The 22,781-nt window shown below is 40.5% G+C and overlaps 1 protein-coding gene across 3 annotated transcripts in view; it reads right to left on the reverse strand.

The window, feature by feature from the left end:
• The window catches only part of HSPBAP1 (HSPB1 associated protein 1), a 35,437-nt gene that overhangs the window by 3,198 nt on the left and 9,458 nt on the right, over positions 1-22,781 (reverse strand). For all 3 annotated transcript variants that reach the window (XM_083841454.1, XM_083841455.1, XM_083841456.1), the window contains exons 2-6: positions 20,689-20,874; positions 14,911-15,095; positions 10,984-11,120; positions 7,960-8,131; positions 916-999 (exon numbers count right to left, since the gene is read on the reverse strand). In XM_083841454.1, the coding sequence (XP_083697580.1) occupies positions 916-999; positions 7,960-8,131; positions 10,984-11,120; positions 14,911-15,095; positions 20,689-20,874 (764 nt within the window). The remainder of the gene's footprint in view (positions 1-915; positions 1,000-7,959; positions 8,132-10,983; positions 11,121-14,910; positions 15,096-20,688; positions 20,875-22,781) is intronic.

Here is a 22,781-nt window from a genome sequence, read left to right on the forward strand (position 1 = left end):
TAGAAAACCTTCTGTAGCATTGAGATGATATCCCTGGAACCATCCCATATATACTGGGAGAGCAAGAAAAATCAGAGCCCGGGGGAAAGAAAATTAATTAAATACATGAGAAAAATCCAACTCCAGGCAAATCAAAACTATCACAGAGAAATGAAAATTCAAACATCCTCTGCCACCCCCTTTCTATCACATTAATCTGATTTAAATTCTAATTTGGCTTTGCATGTAAGCATGTGTTTGAGATGAAGCTGCTGTTTGTCATTCCCTATTCAGCACAATGTTGGTTAGTCCCTGAGAAATCAGACATGAGAAGTTTAGCTTGCGTTTGTTTGCCTGATTGAGGTAAACTTGCATATGACTGAACTGGTGCTTTAGATCTGGAGCCTTGGTTCTTCAGGAAAACTGTAACCACAAGGGCTCTTCCCTTACCAGCTGCTGAATACAGCAAACCTGATAGGGCTGAACCAGATGGGCAAGGGACAAAATGCTTCAACCTTAATCCTTGCAAAAGATCCTACTCCATACAGCTGAGTAGGAAATACAGCTTGAGTTCTGAGCGGAATCACTCCTCTGTCTAGGTCATGTCCTTGTCATGGTTTTTGTCAGAGATGCTTTTCTTTTCTCCCTTCTGCTTTCTCTAGAAAATAAAAACTTTAATCAAACGTGCCAGTGGCAAAGCATAGCTGCATTTTAGTGGTGGCTGACAAATGATGCTAGTAGAATGTGCAAGTCTGCAAAGTTATCTGCTATCCCTGAGGATAAAAGAAGCTATGTAAATGTAAGAGCACACTGAAACCACTCAAATTGGCTCATGGGGTCATCAGATCTGGGACAGGATTATATCAGCTTTCCTACTTTTTATAATGCATGCACACATGGAAATGCTACAGCACCATGATATAAAAAGGAAAATACCAGTTCAATCCATGAGTTTATGCTGACAGTGATGGGGTCGACGGATTCCACGTAGTGCCACCAGTGCCTTGGAACAAGCAGGACCTGGAATCAGAAACATTGCGTTAGGATGCTAGCAGAAGGCTGAGAGGAAAGCTCAGCTGATTTATCCAAATTAGCGTGGGATGCAGAGGCAGAATGAGGCAAAGAATAGAAGTAGGAGGTGGGAGATGATCTTTGTTTCTTCTAAACAGCCTTTCCTCAAGACTTAGATGTCCCTTTGCTACTCCCCTTGTATCAAATACTATTATGTAAGAAGTGGACATGATCCAGAACTTCCTCTCATCCAAAATCTTCTCATATAAAGCAGGACAGTAACCTTTTAACTGCTCCAGATAAGCAAGGTCCAGCTGTACAAAGGGACTGGAGCTGGTGTTGATGTAGAGCAGGGCTTGAGAGAAAGTCTCAGCCAAGCAAGCAGTCTTTTGTGGACACTGCAATTGAACAGGCTTCCCAGTTCCTCTAGAAGGACTGCCAGCTGGCTTCCCCCAGAAGTAGGTATCCTAATACTAATTTAGGTGATTAAGAACACGTAGCTTCAATTCTGGTAAATAATTACCTGTATTAAACTTGTCGCTTTTAGTAGATAGGCTTTTAAAAGAAGATGTCCCAGAAATCATGACAATCTAGTTCAGATCAGAGCTTTACAACTATATCAGGATGATAGCTGTGACATAAAATTGATTCTAACCCATGGCTTTTACGGTACAAAGACATTAATGTTGTTTTGATGATATAGTACAAGCTTTTCAGATTACTGAACATTAGATTAACATAGAGCTATCAAGAAAAGCATAAAAGATGGTTTTTGACAGGGAATGAAAATGGTCGGAGATGGATAAAAATACACACTTCAGAATGGGGAAAGTGAAGCAATGATCTGTATCTGAATCACAGCCAATTTTTTTCTTGTTGCACGCAGATTACTGAAAAGAATGTCCTGCTAGCTAGGTAGCCTTGTGATTCATTATATCAAAACATCGCTAATGAGAAAATGTCTGTGAAGGAAACAGTGACCGTAGCACTAGTCCTGCAAATGCTTATAGCCCAGTTTTGGGCTACAGGCAGAAATGCTCTCCGCAGGTTTTCAATTTAAGGGAGGGAAAAAGTACAGTCTATGTAAAGGTCAAAAGCATTTGGAAATTGTATTTTAATCCAGTACAGCGTAGAAAACAGAAAGAAGGAACTGAGAGAAAGGGGACAAACTGTGCCACTGATGGCACAGTCCAAGCCTCCTTTTGAACAAATGAAATGCATTGCTTTATTAGACATGTGGTTGCAAACATCAAAAGCAATTAGCTATGTTTCAATCTACTACCAATGGCTCACACTGCTTAGTGTGATATCTAGTTATCTGGAACGCTTTCTCAGCTTTGAGATGTCCCCTCTACCAAGGCAGGATTTAGCTACAGAGTTGAACATCAAGCAGTCACGCTGCCAAACAAGACACTAAAAAGTCAGAACTGAAAGGGAGAATAGTAGAAAGTACGCAGTTTTGCAGGTGTGGGTGTGCACATAGATGCAAAAACAAACACTGCACATCCATTGGTATGGAGCTCAGGATTCACAAATGTCAGCGTGTTGCAGATAAGATTGTGGGGGGGATGGTATTTAACAAATATCACTGATCAGTTCTTACATCTAAAAGTGTATTAAACCCTACACAGACTGAAGCAAAAGCATAGTTCTATTCAGAGCAAGTTTCAGAGTAGTGCTTTCATCATGCAAACATACACTTTCAATCAAGAGCATAGCTGCATTAGCTGCAATGGGACTGTGTTAGCAAGTGTTTGCTCACGTTCTGTCAACAGAATCATATAAAAAACAAAGACCCTTCTTAATAGGGGATCTTGCACTACACCCATTGTTTAAGAATCTCGGTGCCATCCAAATGACAAGGTATAACGCTGAAGCCTGGAAAATATTGTTATATGTTAGAAGGTGGTATAGCGTCTAGAGTAAGTACCTGTTTCCCACAACTGGGTCCTTACTGAAAGACTCTCCTGGGAAGAGTGTTTGTAAAATGCTGGAGAAGTGGAAGAAAACCTGATAGAATGGGGTATGGTGCAGAGACTATGCAGCAAGGGAATAAAAGCAGGAGACGAAATAAGGCAAGTGTATAAATCTTTCAGTAAGAGTGCCTACCTGGAAAAACCAAGATGGAAATCAGGAGTGGAAGCTGCTAGCTTAGCATGACTTACGTGCAATGTGGAGACAGTTGCTTTGGAAAGATCAGGTATGGCTAGGAGGAAAATACAAGCCCCCCAGCTAGTCCAGTCTTTTCAAACCAAAGAGGAGGAAGTAGCTCTGCGAAATTAATCAGACTTCACTTGCCAGCAAGGTAAGGGTAACTGTGAAGTTGTGCATTGCTGCAGCTGGCACTATTTGCTGATGTGATTTTATAGAGGAACTACAGAGCTGTGACTGTAAGAGGCAAAACAGATACCATAAAGCTACTTGCTCTCCGTCTTTTATTTTTTTAGTAAGCTTATGCTTGTTAAGATAAGGATTTATGGCAGCAAGAAAATTGAAATTATCAAAATGCAAAAGGGCTAAAATTTGAAGCAAGATGGAGAAACAGAAAAAAGGAATTAAAACCAAAAAACCAAAGCTGGCAAGGGAGCAGCTGAACTAGCAAAGACAAAACAATACGCCAGCAGAGAGAAGTAGAGTGGCATTCTTCTAGCTTTGCAAAGCTAGGCGGAAAAAACAACTATCCATTCCACAACAAAACCAAGCAGACTTTTCTATTTATGAATATAGGGCACAATTTAACTACATTTGAAACTACACTCAGATAGGAAATGTGAAAATAAAACACAGTGGGGGAAAAAAATGCAGCAAACATTTCACAGGGGAAAATGCAAGGTGCAAAAGCAGGTCAGAATTGTTCCAAGCTATGAAATAATTTGGTGTTAGCCTGTTTTCTACAGAGTGTATCTAGCTTCGTGGGTTGGGAAGATACCAATCTAAACAGCAACCAATCAGGTAATGCTAATATTTAGCCTAGTGATAGACAAATATAGCCGATGAAGTCAAAGTAGGACAGAAGTCTCAAAAGATAAAAATGAAATTCTAGACTCTAAGAGGAGGGGGAAAAAAATCAAGAGAACAGTTGGGAGAGTAAGTGGAGCAATGCTGAAGACTTGTACAGCACAGAGAACAGAACAGGTTTAAATTCTCAATGGACGTGATTAACTTGATACAGTGCAAAGGTAGGGCAAAGGTGGAATTGCTTCAAAAAAGAGCATACCCTGAAGTGAAATATTATACCTAGAAATTCCTGCTCATTAAAAAAGATATTTGCGTAAATGCCCAAGAAAAAGGAGCAACAAAGGATGCATGTGTGATGGGAGGAAAAGGAGAGAAACGAAACAAACTCCAGAGCCACTTGCAAACCCAGCAGTGGAACATAAACACCACAAAACACATAACCAGCCCTGCTCTCCTCTCTCTGCAAACCCCACGCTGAGGTTTGGCAGCAGCAGCAGTGAGGATGACTCCTCAGAAGTGCTGCCACCCTGTGCCCCGTCCCAGCCTGTGCTGGGAGGGATGTCCTTACCCTGCCTCCTCCTTCCCTGCTGCTCTGGTGTCTTTCCACCTGCTGAAACATAGAGTCCAGGGCTGCTGGTGGCAGAAATGCAGGTTCTGCCCTGGGGAGAAGCACGGTGTGCAGACAGGGAATGGGGCTGTCCCCACACTGTGTCCGTAAGGAGCTGGGTGAGGGACTGGGAGACGCTTAGGGAACCAGTGGGAGAGCAGAGCCTGGAACTGGCAGCTGTGGTAACTGTAGCTGTGGATACCGGCTGGGACTGAGACGTTTCTGTAGCCTTTCAGAAGGCAGGCAAGCAAATGCAGGGGCAGCAAGGTTCTGAGCAGAAGTTCACAGTGACAGGTAATAGCAAAACAATGTATTTTTTTCTAATGTTTTTAAGTGTGGACAAATGCGCCCTTCTCAACCTCAAAGTGCCTCTCAGACTAGCTCAGCTAGGCCTTTCCTCACACCTTCGGTGTCTAGAGCTGATGGCAGCTAATCTTTTTACTGTTTTCTAGTTATATGGACTAAGAACAATTAGGTTAGCGAGCAGAAAGGAAGCAAGAAGTTGCTGAGACAGGGGGCAAAGGAGAGAATGATCACTGACTTTGAAAAACTGAGATGCCTTACAAACACACAGTGTTTTCAGGTAGGATTCATCTCTGTTTTTTAATTATCAAAAAGTTAAGCCTCTATGTGCATAGGCTCCTTTTATAGCCTGTGCAGAAGTATAAGATGGGATGAATGCTCTGGCAGAACACTAACTGTATACGACAGGGAGGATGAATCACCTGGTGGAGGTGCCAGGCTCTTCTCACCAGTGACAGACAGGACATCTGTCCAGGACAGGGTTTAAGCTGAGGGTACTGGCTCTTCCCCTAATTCTCTTAGCACTTTTCGCAGAGGGCTGAGGAAAAGTAAAGGGTGGAGGATAATAGAACAGATGTGTTTTGCTCCATTTGCAGTCTTTTAATTAGTATCTGCATAGTTGTGACAACAATTGAGGTATTACTAAAAATATTGTAGAACTTATGAGCAAATAAAACAGAAGACAAATGCTTTGGGTGAAAACTTGCTAGTTCAGTGAGTGCAAATCCACCAGCAGTTAACCTCCTGCTCCATGCTTCCCATTCAGCCTTGCCACAATTACATAGGGGACCAGGTCCATATGTTTACAAGGAGCCTCTGCATTTGTGTGACACAACTTGAGCTTGTAAATTCTCAAAAATTTAGTTACCTAACATTATAATTTGTATTGAGGACATTAATGTGTAACCAGAAGTTGCATTAAAACCCCTGTGGAAATTCATCCCACAGCCAATGGTCAAGTAGAGAACATACCCTTATAAAACCTGAAGTAACAGCTGATTACTTAAATTCACAAGAGATTCACCTCTGAGGTACACAGCGAAAGTAGTGAAAAGGCAAGAAGGTCGCAAATGAAGTGCACGTTATACACTGGTACAATGTTATGCGAAGGAATACTGCTTTAAAGCCTTAAAGGGGTGTAGAAAAACGGCTTGTAGCAAAAAATGACCAGAAGGTGGCATTAGACACACTAAGTTTTTGATATTCAAAGCTGCAATCACCTTACATGCAGTTGCTCTCCTGAATACCTAAGAACACCTTTGTCTTTATTTTTCATCCCTTCATTGTTACAATATCTAATCCAAAATGTTCTGCATACCCTCTGGGAAGGAGATGCTACAAACTACCACAAAATAAAGCTGGCTGCAAATTCTGAAGCAATTGTATGTGTTCTGTGTGGAAGCGACTGCTAAGCTTGTATCAAGATTGTTATTATTTAGGGATCCTCTTGCTCCTTAACAAAGGAGTTCTAGGTCATTCCTTCCTCTCCGTCAAACAGCAGCAGTCCCCAGCCAGATGCCCCATCAGCTTCTGCGTGAGATCACAGTATCACCCAAAAGGCACTGATAAAATGGGTGAAGGCAATACCACACTGTTCCATCGCTACCTACGTTACTTTCTCCCCCCAAATCCAAACAGCATCTCCTTCATGGAAATGCAGGGGACGTGTATTACTGAGCTGGCTCAAGATCTTTATTCCTAGCAAGATTAATTTGTAATTGCTTTAAGCCTAATTAAAATTAAGATCATATTAAAGGTTCACTACCACACTTGATCATTCCAAAGGAGATTATAAATTGAAATAGCATTGGGGATCATGGATAATGCAATGCTGAATGGACGTGGCATTTTTACCAATAGTAAAAATGTGTTCTTGGTGCTTTATATTATTGAACACTGTTACCTTACAAAGTGCAGGTGGCAAAACTAAGCATTTTGCTTCAGGAGTATGACTAGGAGTAAAACATAGTGCATCCAATGCAACTTGATCACAGACTCCCCTCCATTTGCAACTGTACCAGCAGAAGAACACACTGATCCCAGTCGACAGACAGGATCCTCTTGCTGGAAGCTACTATCCTGCTCCAGTCTGACACCTCCCCAGCTCACAGGAGCGTTCCTCACTATGCATCACCAAAATTAGCTGGATTAACAAAAATCTGTTCTTTAAACAGTTGAAGACAGCTGGGTTTGCCAGCTATGGGTGAGGGAACACAAAGTCGCTAGGCTGGTGGATCAGAAGAGGTGACAACATCTGGCAGGAGGATGGTGAAAAGATGCTAAAAGCAGCAACTCTACCACCTTACACAGCCAGAGCAATGCACACTGCAAAACTCCTTTGGAATAGCCTGACACTTTGAGATGCAGAGGAGTGCTTTACAAGGACATGTACCGCTAAACAAATGAAAAAGGGTAATTTACTCTAAATACAGTCCATGTTGATTGAATAAAAGAGGACGCTATCTACAACAAGAGACTAGGAATTAAGAGTCCTGAGTCCTATTCTCATACTGCTGTACTACCGTGACTATAAGCCAGGCACTTGTAACTGAATTTTCTCAGTAAAATGGGGTTAGTAATATCCTCACATCCTTGTAAAGCACCATGAAACCTCTGGGTGGTATGTGCTTTAAAGGCAAGTATCATCATTATAATGCTCTGCTACTAAAGCAACAAGTTAGGCCAGTGCTCCGTGGTGAAAGTTACTCTTCACTATCAACATCTGAGTTCCTTTGCTGGCTCTACATCCTCATTAATCACATACACTTTTATGCAACATACTGTTTTCAGAGTAGACAGGTTAGAGTACTGTTGAAGAAAGTTTAAAAACAACTTGGAGGTGATTGCAAGAACTGTTATATATTTGATAGAACTATCGAACTAACTCTCCAAATGTTTGTGTGTTTTGCACAAAAAATCTAGTAAAATAGCTGGAAGTGAAGAAACTTTTCATGCTGAGAGATCTACCTTATTAAACCTGAGTGCAGAACGTTGGGGAAGGAAAATACCACAATTTGTTAAAACTTCCTAGCCTTTAGTTAGCCAGTTAAATAAATTACTAGCATCTTTCAAGTAACATAAAGCTCATATAGGAATGGTACCTGGCCTGGACTGAGTGTAACCACGTGGGCTGTTGTGTTCCTAAACTCAGGAAAGCGTTTCAGATCAGGCTTGGCAATGTTGACTTTGCTGAATACACTGGATTCCTCATAAGGAATCCTGGTGGGATAAAGGAAACTGGTGTCACCAGGTGGGAAGAGGTGCCATCTCTTCCTGAAAATAGAAAGAAGATAAAAATGTATTCAGTGCATGTCAGTTACAGCAAAGAACTAAAGGCAGTAGCAAGGTTTTCAATAAAACATAGATCTGCCTCGCTGTGTGAATCTCCTACGCAGTGAGAACATAGGCAGTGCTTGCTTACAGGCTGTCTACTAAAAGTGTTTTTAAAATATTCCACTTTTTAATTTTTCAACTGAGAAGATTTACAGTTTCTCACCGATTATTTTTAAAAGGCAGATAAAATGATTTTTTTTTAAAAAAAAGCTCTCCCATCTGGTTCCTCCTTCCTCCTTTCTACAAAGCAACGTGTGGCATTTACAGATGCTCAGAGAGCATTAGAATTTGTTCTACAAACCAGGGAAAATAATTTCATTAGGGACAGCATACGTTCATTCACTGAATGAATAGCTGCTGTACCCACGTTTGTTTTAAAAGGAGAGTGTTTTTGTTTACAACGGCAACAGTAAAGGCGTATGGATGTGTTCTTCAGTTTCCTATCACCATGTTTGGTACTTACGTTGGCTCCAAACCCCTCATTCTTAGTAAAACTCAGCTAGTGTCTCTATTTCACTTACATAGACCAGATCACAGACAGAAAAAAGGATAGGCCAAAAGTGGTGGTGCCAGTTTTATGGGTACTATAAATTAAATGTCTTAGCAGGTACACGTTATTTAGAAATTGAAAATTTATAGGGCAGTACTTCAGGTAATGGAAATAACCAGAAAGGAATATACAAAGGGAAAATTTGTTACATTTAAGAAGTGCCAGACAATCAGTACAGCAGTAACCCCTGCACTAAGCACCTGAAAAGTAAAGGCAGTAACTTTGCAGCACATTTGGACAATTTGTGCAGCTCTATTTCTGACTCTTGCTAGATCTTTCCTTTTTGTCCCTTTTCGTGGTACTTGCTTTTTGCATAGTGCACTTGGTTGTCAGTTCTAAGTCACCGATCTGAAAATGGGAGAAAGGCAGCCAAATGGCACAGGAACAGAAGAGACAGGAATGGCAGGGTAGCCAGAACTGCAGAGATAGGCACAGATGGAAGTGCCATAGGTCGCTGACGTTTCTTGGTAATTACCAAAGCTACTGCTGGGTGCAAACACAAAAAAACAGTTCACCTGGAACCTGAGCCCTACTGGAATTTGACTTTGCCCTCCAAGCTAGACCTCCAAAGAGGCATCAAATAACTAGGTTGGGAGGCTCATGGGTTAATCCTGCAGGCTCATGACAAAGCAGTATCATGAAGCAACATATTAGGAAGCCCAAGGGATGCAAGGAGGAAATTCAAGATAGCAACAAAGGGCTAAGGAGTGGTCCCTGGCTTTCCTGCAAAGGCAAATCTATTTAAGTTCAGCATAAGCTTATTTTCTGTTACAAAGCCTGTCTTGTTTGTGAGTCTCAAAAGGGAATCTTTCTGCTCTGAAGAAGCACAGGACGCACAAGCTTGTATAGGTTTGTGGTCTATTTATAGGCTTTGCTCTGAAGAGGAAAACAACTTTGTCTTTTCAGGCCATGCAAAGGCTTTAGGATTCTTCTTTCCCCGAGAGGAACAAAGATTTTGTTCTACCAGAGCAGGAGGGAGTGTCTTGGGAAGGCAGGCAAAATTGCAACGTAATGCTGGAACTCCGGCTGGAGTTCGACACCTAAAGGTAGGGATCAAAAAGGAATGGCAGGTACTGGGCCTAGATTACTATACTTAATTAGCACACCCAGTATTTAGGTGGATCCTTAGAAGATATTTAAGCATGAAAATCTCATGGTTTTCATTGAGTAGAAATCTCATAAATACATTTAAGACCCTGGACTTCAATGCCTCATGCTTACTGATGAGGTACAGTCTATGGGACTGGTTGCAGCAAGAAGTGCAGTTCTGAGGGGGGCTTCCAGGGCGTCTGCTGCACATTCACCCAAGGATGTGAAGGCTGTTTACAAAGGTTGAATGAAAACCAGCCTGAGAGCAAAACAGAATTACCCTTCTTATAGATAAGATGATGACACATTAACTTGCCTCGGGCCTTAAAGCCGGTCAACCTGTGCCAACGCCCAGAAAAGAAGCCTGCCTGCCTGCCTCCCCATCCTGCAAATTAATCGCAAGATGATCATGATTTAACTGTTTTATAAAATGTGTCAGAGTAATTAATCACATTAAAATTCTACTGGCAAGTTACTCCTTCCACCATGTACTATCAAACCTAAAAAATGCATGCAGCCTGTTTTGTTACTCTAGCGTTACTCTAGTAATCATAGATTGAAAAAAAAAATGAGGACAATGTGCAAGGAAAGCAGAAAAAAAAAATGGAATAAAAAAGACAGTGGTAAGCAGGAAAAGAAAGAGCAACAAAGCCACATGTCCCCCAAATGAGTTTGGAGCCTTAAATGTTCCTTTTAACTTTGCTCACAGCTGGCTGCTCCCATCCTGATAGTCCCCCTTTAAATTAATTGTAGCAGGCTATTAGAAGCTCTTGCACAGAGAATGGCATAAAGGCTAAAGTAGCTTACTTCCATTTTGTTTCCAGGCTTTTTATTTTTAACTCTTTATCTCCTAATTCCAACTTCCTGAATTCATAACTACTAGGAAGATTAAAATGTTTAATATTGGACCACACAGACCAGGAATGAGCTCCATCTAACTGAAGAAAATAAAATTACATCTTACCTTCACGCTCCAGTCAAACTCCAACCCCCTAAATTCTGCCTATAAAACAGTTCTGATGCTCTTCAATCACTCAGAGCTCAAAAAATTAAAATTTTCAGGATCTATAATTAATATTCAAGAGTACAAAACTAACTTTATAGCACATTGTAACTTCCCTCCATATTTGCTGTATGTGTAAGTATTTGTTACCTTCCTTGTACTTGCAACACTAAATTGCAGCCATAGGAGTCCAAATGGCAGGGAGTGTTTGCTCCTTCAGAACCAATCCACAGTGTGCTCTCTTTTCCACTTCTTCCAGGAAAACCAAAGTCAGACCACCTTATATCCTACAGCAATAAAAATGTTATTTATGTAAGCTGTTACACTGATTCAAATCTTCAAATCCAATGTTCAGTTCTGAGTCTCCTGTGTTCTGCCTCCACCCCCCAGTTCCTCTGCCTACTTCAGCTGCTGCTCCTCGGTAGGGGTTCCTGCATGCACAACCTTTACACCTTCCTCCAAAATTCTCCTCTCTAGGAGCACTTCTTCTGCTGACTTTCTTCTTTTTCTCACTACACAGCCTCCCAGATCTGTCTCCATTTCTCATCCCAGCCTTCCGTATTGCAAGGTACCTGTTTGTTCTGTAGGACTGCCCAACTACTTCATGGCCACACATGGCTTCTTTTCCTGCTTTTCAAACCTTTTTTTTTTTTTTTTTTTTGCCATTCTCTACTCTTAATCATCCAGCCAAACTCAGAATTTATGTTTGAAAAATTCTGCTATGTGGCACTTAAAAAAAATAAAGGAAGAAAGGAAGAAAAAATTCCCATTCCTTTTTAAATCCAATTTGATAATCCACATGGCACACTTGCTGCCTGTCTCTCTGCTCCTGTCTCAACTTTCTTCATGTATTCTGGAAACACAGACTTTACCCCATCTCTGACCCAGTGGTATGTTGTTTTTTTTAAGTTATCATTTTAGAAGACACATTCTTCTCCTGCCTTTGTAACTGTGGAGGCAGTGAATGTAAAACAATTCAATTACATGGGGAGAAAAGGCAGAACAGGCACGTGTCTATTGTGAATATGATTCCAGAGCTTCCTAGTACATTGATTCCCTGACCAGGTTTTGCAGGGTGACTCTGTATAGCTTGGATAAAGCTTTCCCTTCTTTCTCTCACCCTGCAACCTGCAGGGCCTGATCACTGGAAAACATTTGAGGTATGCCAGCCAGAGACACTGGTGCCTTCTGGCTGGAGCCCCAGACTGAGCTTTAGGAAACAGATTCAGTTCCTGGCTTCCTGATGGTCTCAAGTAAATCACTTCATCTCTGAGCTTTATTTTTTCCATCTTGAAAAGGAAGGTTATGAATGATATTTGCTCTGTTTAGTAAAGCACTTTAAGGTTCATTCACCTCACCTACCTTTAGGAATCTAATCTAAGTTTGGTTCCTGCTCTTGTCATAGCACTCTCAGCTTCCCCTTGGAGAAGTCTCTCTTTTTCCACCATCTATAAACAGAAGATAGGAGTCTAGCCTCCTAATTTAAGTATGTAAGCTAGCTGCTTGCAGATAGGTGGATGACCAGCACTTTTTAAGGTCTATGAATGAGGAAAACTACAGCTAGATATTATTATAAGGGTAACTTCACCATGACTCTGTATTAGAGTCTCATTTTATGACTCAAAATGATTCTCAGCATTCCCAAAAATTAGGTGTTGCTAAAGATTTTAAATTTCAGAGGTATTGATTTTAAAGATATCATCTGAAAAAAAAATGCATGTCTAATATAAACATTTGTCAAAAGCAGCAAAAAATCAAAAAGAAAGAGTTGCTCCTATAGATTTCAGCAGCCATAAAATTTAAAATCCAATACAACCATTTCAGTGATAAAGTTAAGCGTAATACCATCTCTACACTTTAATCTCACACCTAAATAGTTTTTGTATTTTGTTACAATTTAAGTGGAAAGAAAGCACACATAATCAATATTAGATTTAAAAGAACTTTTTGAAAATGCTTCAACTGTAGTAAATAGTTGAAATGATTATGGGTAAGATAGTTTTTAACCAATGAACTGAAAAGGAACTGGTAGGATTTCTGAAATCTTGTCATAGTGGGCTCCTTTCCTACAATAAAAAGCCACAGCAAGAAGAAACGCTCTAAAAGGTGTTCCAACCATAACAGATGGCACATTACTTGTGAATTATATTTATTTCATTTGCTGCTTATAATGAAGTTAATTTGTACCCGTATGTCACTTTAAAAGGTCTCATTTCTATTTAAACTTCACGCATATATCTTCCTTCTGATTTATATCTCAAATTCTGTAATGAAATATCAACTGAACAAAAAATGTAAGATGCTAGATACTGCTCATAGATTAGAATAATGGAATCATTACCTTAGCCCACACAACTGTAAATGATAAACAGTGCAATCTAAATTTCAAACAACTTCTAAATGGCCCTATTAATCACTATAAATAACAGTGCAGTTGGCCTTCTTTTCCCCTTCAAGTCACCTTACGTAAATCTAAATAAAATCTAAAATGAAAAAAGGGGTTATCATCAAATTCACACAAGAGTGGAAGAGAATTTCTACAAAGAATTCTTTTGGCTTGTATAAATTGTGTAGCAGTGTTTCAAAATCCATGAGTCTGGAACTGACTGATGTATTTCACTCCCATGCCTGTAAAATCAGCAGATGACATATACCATATTTGCTTGCATAACACCATCGATTTTTTCCTTCCCAGATTCTGCTTAAAAAAAATCCGTGGCATAACCATTACGTGTGTCTATTCTAAAATTACAGTACACTCTGTTGCTTGTTACAGGTCAGGTGATGAGGTTGTGGCGTGATACCTGCACAGATATGCAATTCCTGGAGCCTCAATTTTGTACTTGAATGGGGGCAAGGGGAAGAAGGAGGTAGGAAAATGGTTTTTTCCTTTGACTGTGCTTTTATTGACCGAACGAAGCAGCAGGCTATTCAGGTCTTCTGAGCTGCTATTATCCTCGTGGTCTTGTGCCACAAAACAGAGGAAAATGCTGTCTGTTGAGGCAGAAAGAGAAGGCCAAGGAAGGACCACAGACAGATGAAGTCACTCAAATCTGGGGGACCCTGAAACATGCCTGGAGCTCCAAAATGAGTTTGAAGAACAATACCCAGTGTGTTCAGCGTGCTCCAGGAGGGAGGGGAAAAGGAAAGGCAAAGTGGTCCCCATGCCCAAACCTTGCTGCCCAACCACAGAACAAAGGAAAATGAGACAGTCTGAAAAAAGACAGTACTGAAAAATACTGATTTTGCTGGTATAAAAGAATAAAAAATATATAAGGAGCATGTGAAACACTTTCTGAGAAAATAATTAATTTGAAGGGGCTTATCAGTTTGGGCTCCTTGTCATCCCAATGATACAGTGTTTGTAGAGAATTATGATTCCATCTTCACATTTGAAAGCATAGAAATGAATAAGGCTTCATTTACTATTCTTTCTTCATCTCTTTTGATAAAATACAACTTTGTATAGCTATCCTTAATTTTGCCCTCTTACAATTTGCAAGGATTAGTAGCTGGAATGTAGATGAACCAATCTACCCACAGGAAAAGTGAAAGAAAATATTCCAGTTAGGTGTCCTAAGGAAACTACCCCAGATTATGTACTTCCATGGACAGGTTACTTCATTTCTTTTTACTGCCTCTATGGACAATCAAGGTATAGTAATCCTGCAGACTCAGAATTCACAACATGCCAGGCCCGCCTGTCATCTCATCACCCTTTTCCTTCCTCGCTTCCATGCATTCAGCAGAGGTGCAGGGAAGATGTTCGGCAGCAGCGGTCGCACATTTGATTATGGCTCCCCGAGCCTGCTCTCAAAGTCCTCCCTCCAGTCACAGAATGATGCACTGCTAAATGGGGAGTGCTGCCAAGCTGGCAGTTGTTTTTGTTACATACAGCGTTGTTTTTAGGCATATAAGGAGACCCAGAAATTTGGCCGGCTGCCATATGGCACTAGCCTGAGAACCAACAGCTTTCATTTCAAATTTTTTTTTAAAAAATGGGCAAAGGGGATCGCAGAAGCTACACTAGGTAATTTGCAATGATTAAGCTAGTAAGAGATAATATGAATGCTTTACCTGGAAAATTTCCGCCTTGTCTTCGAATACCCTGGCAATGTACTTGTAGTCAGCATAAGCCCAATATTTGGAGTACTCGAAACAACTGAATGGTCCAGAGAGACAAGAAGGTTGTCCGCTGCTCCAAGCCAAAAACTCTTCAAGTGTAGCTTTCACATAGCTACACCTGGTTTCAAACTGGGGAACTAGAGCAACAAAAGAAAAGCCAAGTACTACGTGAGCAATGAGTACATAACCAGTAAAAACAGTAATCCTCCCTGTGTAAATGCAACATGAAATACAAAGTGGGACTAGGTGGACTGACTCCGGTCAGTGAAATGCTTCTCATCACTAACTCATGATTAGTGTCTGAGATTATTGCTTTTTCATTAAGGTTTAAGTGAAAGGCTGTTACCATGAACTTGCTGTGAGGTAAAAGCACACCAACAGTTACTGCTGCTCACATGCAAGGCACCGTTAAACATGGTAACTCACTAATACACTCAAGTTCCCTAAGCAACTTAAGACTCTGTCTTTTGCACGGTCTCTCTTCTTAAATGCGAGCTGCAAATGTACACACGAGTATTTGTGTACCCTTTATTTTGTCTCCATGGATTTCTGTAGATGGACATGTTCATCTTTCCCTTTCCCACTTAAAGCATGACTAAATCAGAGCAGCAATGCATAGGAAGCAAAGTATGGAGCCACACACATCAATGATCCATTTAAAATACGTATGTCCCTATTTTTCATATGGGACTGAAAAAAGCATATTGAGGTGCTTCTTGCCAGACCAAAAAAAAAAAAAAATGTTTACCAGCAGTATTTTGCTTCCATTGTGCTTTGGTCATGCTGACTGATAAAACCTTTCAGCTCAAGGTCAGGTCACTTGGCAGGCCTACAAGATAGCCCACACCACAGTAGGCTTTCCTTCTGGTTATCAGAGATCTCCATTTCGCACAGCTGCTAATTGCATCAGCTTCAAAGAGACTTATCCAACTTTTAAAAAAATAATAAAATTACTGTACTGTAGTCACTACTGAGGAAAAAATTACTGCAGCCTGCATGAATGACAGTGATGGAGCTGCAATTTAACCTTGTGTAACTTGCACAGAGCTGTTCAAAAAGGGGATCCTTTCACTGTTGCGCAGCAGCAGCAGCTCTTCGTTCTTTACTGCTCTCATTTTCTTATCACAGCCATTCCCATACAGTCTCATACATTTGTTCTTATTCCCCTTGGGTGGAAAAACCGCTTTTGTAAACCTTTATAACCATCATTTTGTCATTCTACGTTGTAGCATCCTAGGTAGCAGTTTTCCTTCCCCTCACTATCAAATACATTAACTAAAAAATGCCAGATAAGCCCCAATATTCAGCAATATGTAACCTGGGTCTCTGCACTGTAAGGGCTCCCTAACCTAAGAACTGCATGCAAGACATACAAATCACCTGCAATAACCAAAAAAACCCTATATCCGATTCCCTCTCCGTGTTGCAGTTCAATGCTCTCTCCTGTCATTAATGCAATGCATATCATTTTACTAAAAGATGGTCTGATGGAAAAATTAGATAAAAGATACAAGCACTATTGAAGTTGGCTCAATATCTACATTATTTTGATGAGAAAAAAGAGTGCTCGAGACACTGACTATTTTTGTAGATAACTCAGGAGGCAAGTATTTTAAAGGCAAGAAATATGCTCTTTCTAGCTCACAAAGTATTACACTGAGCTTTATTTCAAAAAATCCAGCTATGAATGGCAATACTATCTTCAAGGATACAGTCTCTTCAGGGCAATGTTCTTGGTTTAATTTATAGCTAGTTCAGTGCCAAAATGTGTGTGCTTAGGGAAAAATAAATAGCAATAAAAAAAAAAAACAGTATTTGGGCAATCTAGACAGATTGTTTATATGGATTTGTAGACTGCAACTCAGGTGAAAACGGTAGCAAAGGGCAGCCGAATGCAAAAACATTATTAACCAGTTTTCTAATACTTAATGACTAAAAGCTGAAGATGTTTTGTAATTAATAAATTGTAGTTAAAGCCACAGAAGTCTAAAACAAGTTACCAATGCTGTCTGATGACATGACATCTGGAGGCATGACAGTCTTCTCGCCCACCTAATGCCACAGATTGAAAATGGAAGGAGGGATGGAGTGCTTTTTGCACAACAGCAGCTCCTCCTTAGTTAAGGTCTAGTCCTGTCAGATGTCAAGTTCTTTTCTACTCAGGGGGAGTATCTGCAATGTATACTAAGGAAAATAAAAAGGGATAATAGCCTTAGAAGATATCCTAAAATGCAAGTACAAATGGAAGTGAAATGTCTCCTCCATTTCTTTAAATGTAAAAGAAAACCAAATATCCATTCAGAACTGCTGCGGAATTAAAATTATTTATATAATCCAAGCAAGGAGTAACAATTTAACATTATAACAAAGCACAGGTACACTCATAAACCAAAAAATTGACCACCCACATCCAACTCCAGTACTAATCCAACTCTCAGCTTTATGTGACATTTATTCAGCCTACGGTGTTTGTACCATACTCTCAGCTTTCTATTCAGCAGTGGGGTCTATAGCCACCCTCGCAGTCCCCTCTATATTAAATCTCAGAGGCTTGAATTCTTCCACTGTCTTTACTGGTAAAACCTCTTGGGCAGATGTCCAAGTTGCAGCCCTTTTCTAGTGTATCTGACAGGATCAGCTCCACTACAGCATCTCTGAGTACAAATTCCTCCCAAGATCTCATGACACACAGCTGATCAGCATGACAACCTCCTGCCCTCTCCAGATTTTTCACAGTAAACTCTTTGTTTATTCATTTTAATACACAACTGGATAAATGATCAAAAGGAGAAGTCTGTATAAAAAAGTCTTTTTTGAGTCAGCTTTCTTCTTCCTTTGTACACGCTGGTATGCTCCAGGTGGCCATCAGATAGATAGGTTATACTGCTGCATTTTCTCTGCCAGAAACTCAACTTCAGTAGCTGCTGCCCACCCTTTAACCCAACTCAGAAAAATAAATCTTCTAGCGTGGCTGGAAGTAGATAGGTACAGATTTCCTGATTAATTGCACCTTCATTGCTCTTGTAATGAATGTTGGTACTCTCTAGAGGTATCTTATCTCTGTCAATTTTTAATCCTCTGATTGCATTTTTTCCTTTAACAGACACATTCTGTTTAACTTGTGTAATAAGACAAAATACTACCAAACACATACACTTAGGCACGTACAAATAATTCACACAAACAATACTGCTAGCTCCCATGTTTCATCTGCCAAATATACTTTCCAGATCTGAATGCCTCAGGAAGTTCCAAACTAGCAAGAAAAGCAAATACAAAATCCAAGAAACTCCCACTGAGTTGTCCCGTCAGCAATTTTCACTTTTTTTATATTAAGGAATCTTTAGTTTGGGAATCTCCCCACAAGCTGCAGATGTGGTACCAAAGAAAGATGACAAGTTGTCATAGCAAGAGGTTTCAAATGGTTTAGGGTTTTCCAGTTGAACCCAGTAGCTTAAATAATCTCAGAAACTCTGAAGCAGTCATTTCAGAGTGACATGAAAATACACTGACAAGAGGAGTTTCCTTTCTGCACATCCCCAACTCAGTGCCAGACTAGTCTAGTCTTCAGGCAATCTAATGTTAACATTGGATGAGTATTCAGAGAGGCCAATACGATTTTAGTTGTATTCTCCTGTTGCTTTCTCTAACCACATTGCTGCTTCCATTTCATCAGGGAAAAGTTAGCGTAAGCAATGATAAGAAAGAGAGGCCCTCACTGAAAAACCGTGAAGCATGCAAGAGTGAGATCAACCATTTTCCAAATGACAGTGGCACATGAAATGTATTACATTATTTCAGACTCTGGGATGGCTTGGCTAATGGCTTCACTAATATATCCTTACAATGCAAATCTTTTATAGCAACACAAGTCTCATTCAGTTATAATATAACCCCTGACAGCTCTAACCATCTTCCTGAAGACACTTCTAGCTCACATTAGCATATAATGGAGGTTCCTGGAGACAAACTGATTGCTGCCTGGAGATTGATGTCTTTAGGAAAAAGTAAAATACAGATAGATGCAACTTCAAGATGCAAATTCCAGTTTAAGCCCACTCCATATCCCTAGTGACTACAAGTTATTGTTAAGAGGTAAGTCTTATCTACTTAACTGGCAGCATCAATCCACCACTTATCCACATAACACTCCATGAGTCCCATCTGAAGTTTCCCAGTTGGAATACCCATTTGGCTCTCAAAAATGCCTACTAATTTAATGGAGGCTAGGACCCAAACTATCCTTTTACCTGTGCTGGCAAGCCCTGCATATTAGAACTGAGGTACATTATCAAGGTGTCAAGGAAAATGTCATATATACACAACCTCTACCTTCTTCCCTGTGGGCAAGAGAGTGCCCTTCATGTGTTGTGCAAGAACTGGCTGATGCTGCACTGAAGTATAGTGACACTGCTGCGGAGACTTGTACCAACATATTAATTCTACAAGACAGTTATCACATCTGTAGGAAGCAGACATACAACACCTGCTTTACCAGGGATGACAAAAGGATCATTAATCCAAGCTGGTAATATGCTTTGAAATCCTAAAATGCCAAGCATTCCCCCTCTAACACTTCCTTCTGTTTCATCACCTCTCTTGCAACAAATTGAACATGAAATAATATTGTCATGATGCTGTGAAGAAAGCAAATTTCACACAATATTGTAAGTGATATAACATGATGTAATCCTACCACTTTTATAGGAACTGTCAGAGCCTCTTCTGGAGTCTCTGTGCAGACCCTACACTCCAAGAAAGAGGTGGTCCAACTGCTCACGGTTAGAAGAGTACACAAATAACAGCCAGAAGGGGTCTAGAAGAACCTGACTTACACTAAGCATTTTTTTTTTAAAGCTGTAGTTGACTGGTCTAGAGAAAAAGAAGAGATTGAAAGGAGAGAAGATATTTTAGGCAAAAGGGAGAAGCACATGGCAAACTGTATTTTGGTATGTAGTTGGGAGGGCAGAGGATATGCAGAACATATTCAGAAGATATTCATACATATGAATAAACCAATGAATAACCTCTAAAGTCACTAGTAGATTGCCATTTTGATGCACACAGGTCTTGTATCTTCCCACTCTGGTCTGAAACTCTGTCCATAGATACATCTTGGCTAGCATTGTGTAGCTACAGATGGCTTGCCTTTTTTTCCATCATGTGTTCCTAGATCTCTGAGTCAATCTGGAAGGTTAGAGGTGAAATTATTCCTACTGGCCATCAGGTGATTTTAATAATGGTTTATACTTTACAGCGTCTTACATCACAGGTTCTTAAAGGTTTTTTAAAAAAAGAAAAACCCTACCAGAGTCTTATAAAGCCTCTGGGAGGAAGGAGAATTATCTCAATTCTACAGGTGAAAAAAGAGGATAGACTGGTTAATCAGCTAATTTTTTAACACGCTAAGGTTTGTGGATGTAGAAGCTGAGTCTGTCTGAACATTTGAATCATGTAAAAGACAAGGACCAACCACATACCCTACAAAGCAAGGAAAGGAAACTGAGACTCTTGATTCTTATGTTAGTTTTACCTACCAGACTTACCACTACAAATAAGCACTCAAGAAAGGAGAGTTCCACCGTTGGCCAAATCTACTGTCCTAAAAACAAAGACTATGATGAAAGTAAGACATTAGAGACTGAACAATGATAACAGAGAGACAGAGAACTGTGCAACCTAAAAAAAAAAAGAGTTGTGAAGTATATCACCAGTCCATCTCAGTCTCACCTAAATCCATTGTCTTCGATCCTATTCTAAACTCTATTGTCTTTCCATCCAACACTGCAGAAAGGTATTTCACATTCCAGTGCAGGGCTGGCCAGTTGCCAACCATATTACAGAAGACTGCAGGTTGCTGTAGAGACATCACAATTTCCTTGGCTGTCTCAGGAGTAAATGGTTTGACATCTTCACCTGTGTAAAGAAAAAAAAAGAGCAGTGAAGAAATGACTTATGATACATGAAGTGCTATCTATAATCTCCCACAGCAGGGGAAATATTAAGAACTAATACTTTATCTGTTTATAGTTGATTTTTTCATGTATCACACTTGTAAAAAATTTTATGTAACACTTCTATTACAAATACTGGAAGAACATTCCTACACTAAATTACAGTTTAAAACAGTGATTAGCACGTAAAATGTAAAATAAATAAATAAATATATAGGCATACACTTAGAATTTTAACTTGCAATTGGGCAGTAAAGCACTGTAGCCAAATGCTTTAGAATTAGGCTATCAATAAAAAAAAATATGAATAATGTCCAGAGTTTAGAGAACATACATTTTTCTAGTAACAGTCTTTCTGTAGAGAATTCTTTCCGCAAAATGTAGAGCGTTGTCAGAGATGGCAAACCAGGTTCCTATGCATTTAATTTAAACCAAGAAATTGCAGCGCAACCAAAAGCAGCAGGTATTTTTAAAGTTTTAATATTTCATCTACAGAATTTTAGAAAATTGTGTCAATCCAAGAACTATGCTAATTCAAGATTTCAATTTAGTCCTTTGCTGCTCAGAGAGTTATATGGCCCACTGAAACTGTCAGGCTGATGTGCAGGCAACTTGAATAAACTCAGCACTTTTAGAACAACTTTTCTTTAGGGACATATTGAGAAGGAAAACCTGTTTAAAAAAAAACAGTTCCATAGAGCTGAAGCAGTGGACTACAAATGTGGATCATAAAAAAAATCCATTCGTTATTGTAACCTCTACTGAAGTTAACTCCTGCGGAATCTGTATCCATATTATGTCTAACATTTAACATACTGATTAAATATGCCAGGTTCCCCGTGACTTGTTTAGAACAAAGAAACCTATTCACTCACACTATTTCGGGGTCAAAATATGGTCTAGCGTGCACAATGGGTTAAACAAATACAGGACAAGAAAAGTCCCCTTAACACCCGGTGCCCCTGCTCCCCTCAGTGTGTGCAGGTGGGAGGACGGGTGTGGAGAGCCAGCAAGCCCCACAGCCAGCAGCCCAGAGGGCTTCTCCAACAGGGGAAGAAGCACCGGGAGCAAGAGTTGCTGAGGAAGGTTCCTTGGGATTGTTTGTAACAGAACTAAATGTAGGAATGCTGAGGTGTGAATGGCAGGACCAACAGGATCCCGCACATGCCTTTCACGCCTGGTGACAGGCAACTCCAGCTTAAAGCTTTAAAACCAAAGACCTCTGATATTTTATCTCCACAGAACATAAAATTTAAAAAACAGCTTCCAATTCTCCGGGCAGATGAGAGGAGGGAGTTTGGGGTTTGGGTTGTTTTCCACATTCCCTCTCAGCCGTGGAGCAGCGCTTGACAGGATGGTGTTGCTGCGACAGAGCCGTCTACAACACTCGGCCCTCAGTCTCGCACTCCAGCAACTCCCGCAGCCAGGACATAAGGAGGCCGCACAGGGACCGTATGCCGTACCATATGGCCCTCAGCACCCACAGAAAGAGCCTCTGGGGGTTTTGCAGTGATAGGTGAGCACACCTGGAGGCAGCTCGTCCAGCGACGGCAGAGCCACCACGAGCAGGCACAACTGCACGTGCCACTGAGGCCACAGGGAGCTGGTGCCAGGCAGGGCAGGAGGACAAAGCTCGGTGTGTTTTTCTTCACAGTGATGTTGCTCAAAGACTGAACGTGAGGCTCAGTCCAGACCTGAGCACTCCCAGAGGGATTTATGACTTCGATCTTCAACCGGTGCAATTGTAATATTGCACACAGCCGGCATTCACGGTACAGGAACTGGCTGGCCTTGCATATCTTTTAGCTTGTTAAAATGAAATTATTCCTGGTTAGGCTAAGTTTATCACCACGTGGCTGTCCTTTCCAC

The sequence above is a fragment of the Anser anser genome, assembly GCF_964211835.1.
Source record: "Anser anser genome assembly, chromosome: 6".
Lineage (NCBI taxonomy): Eukaryota > Metazoa > Chordata > Aves > Anseriformes > Anatidae > Anser > Anser anser.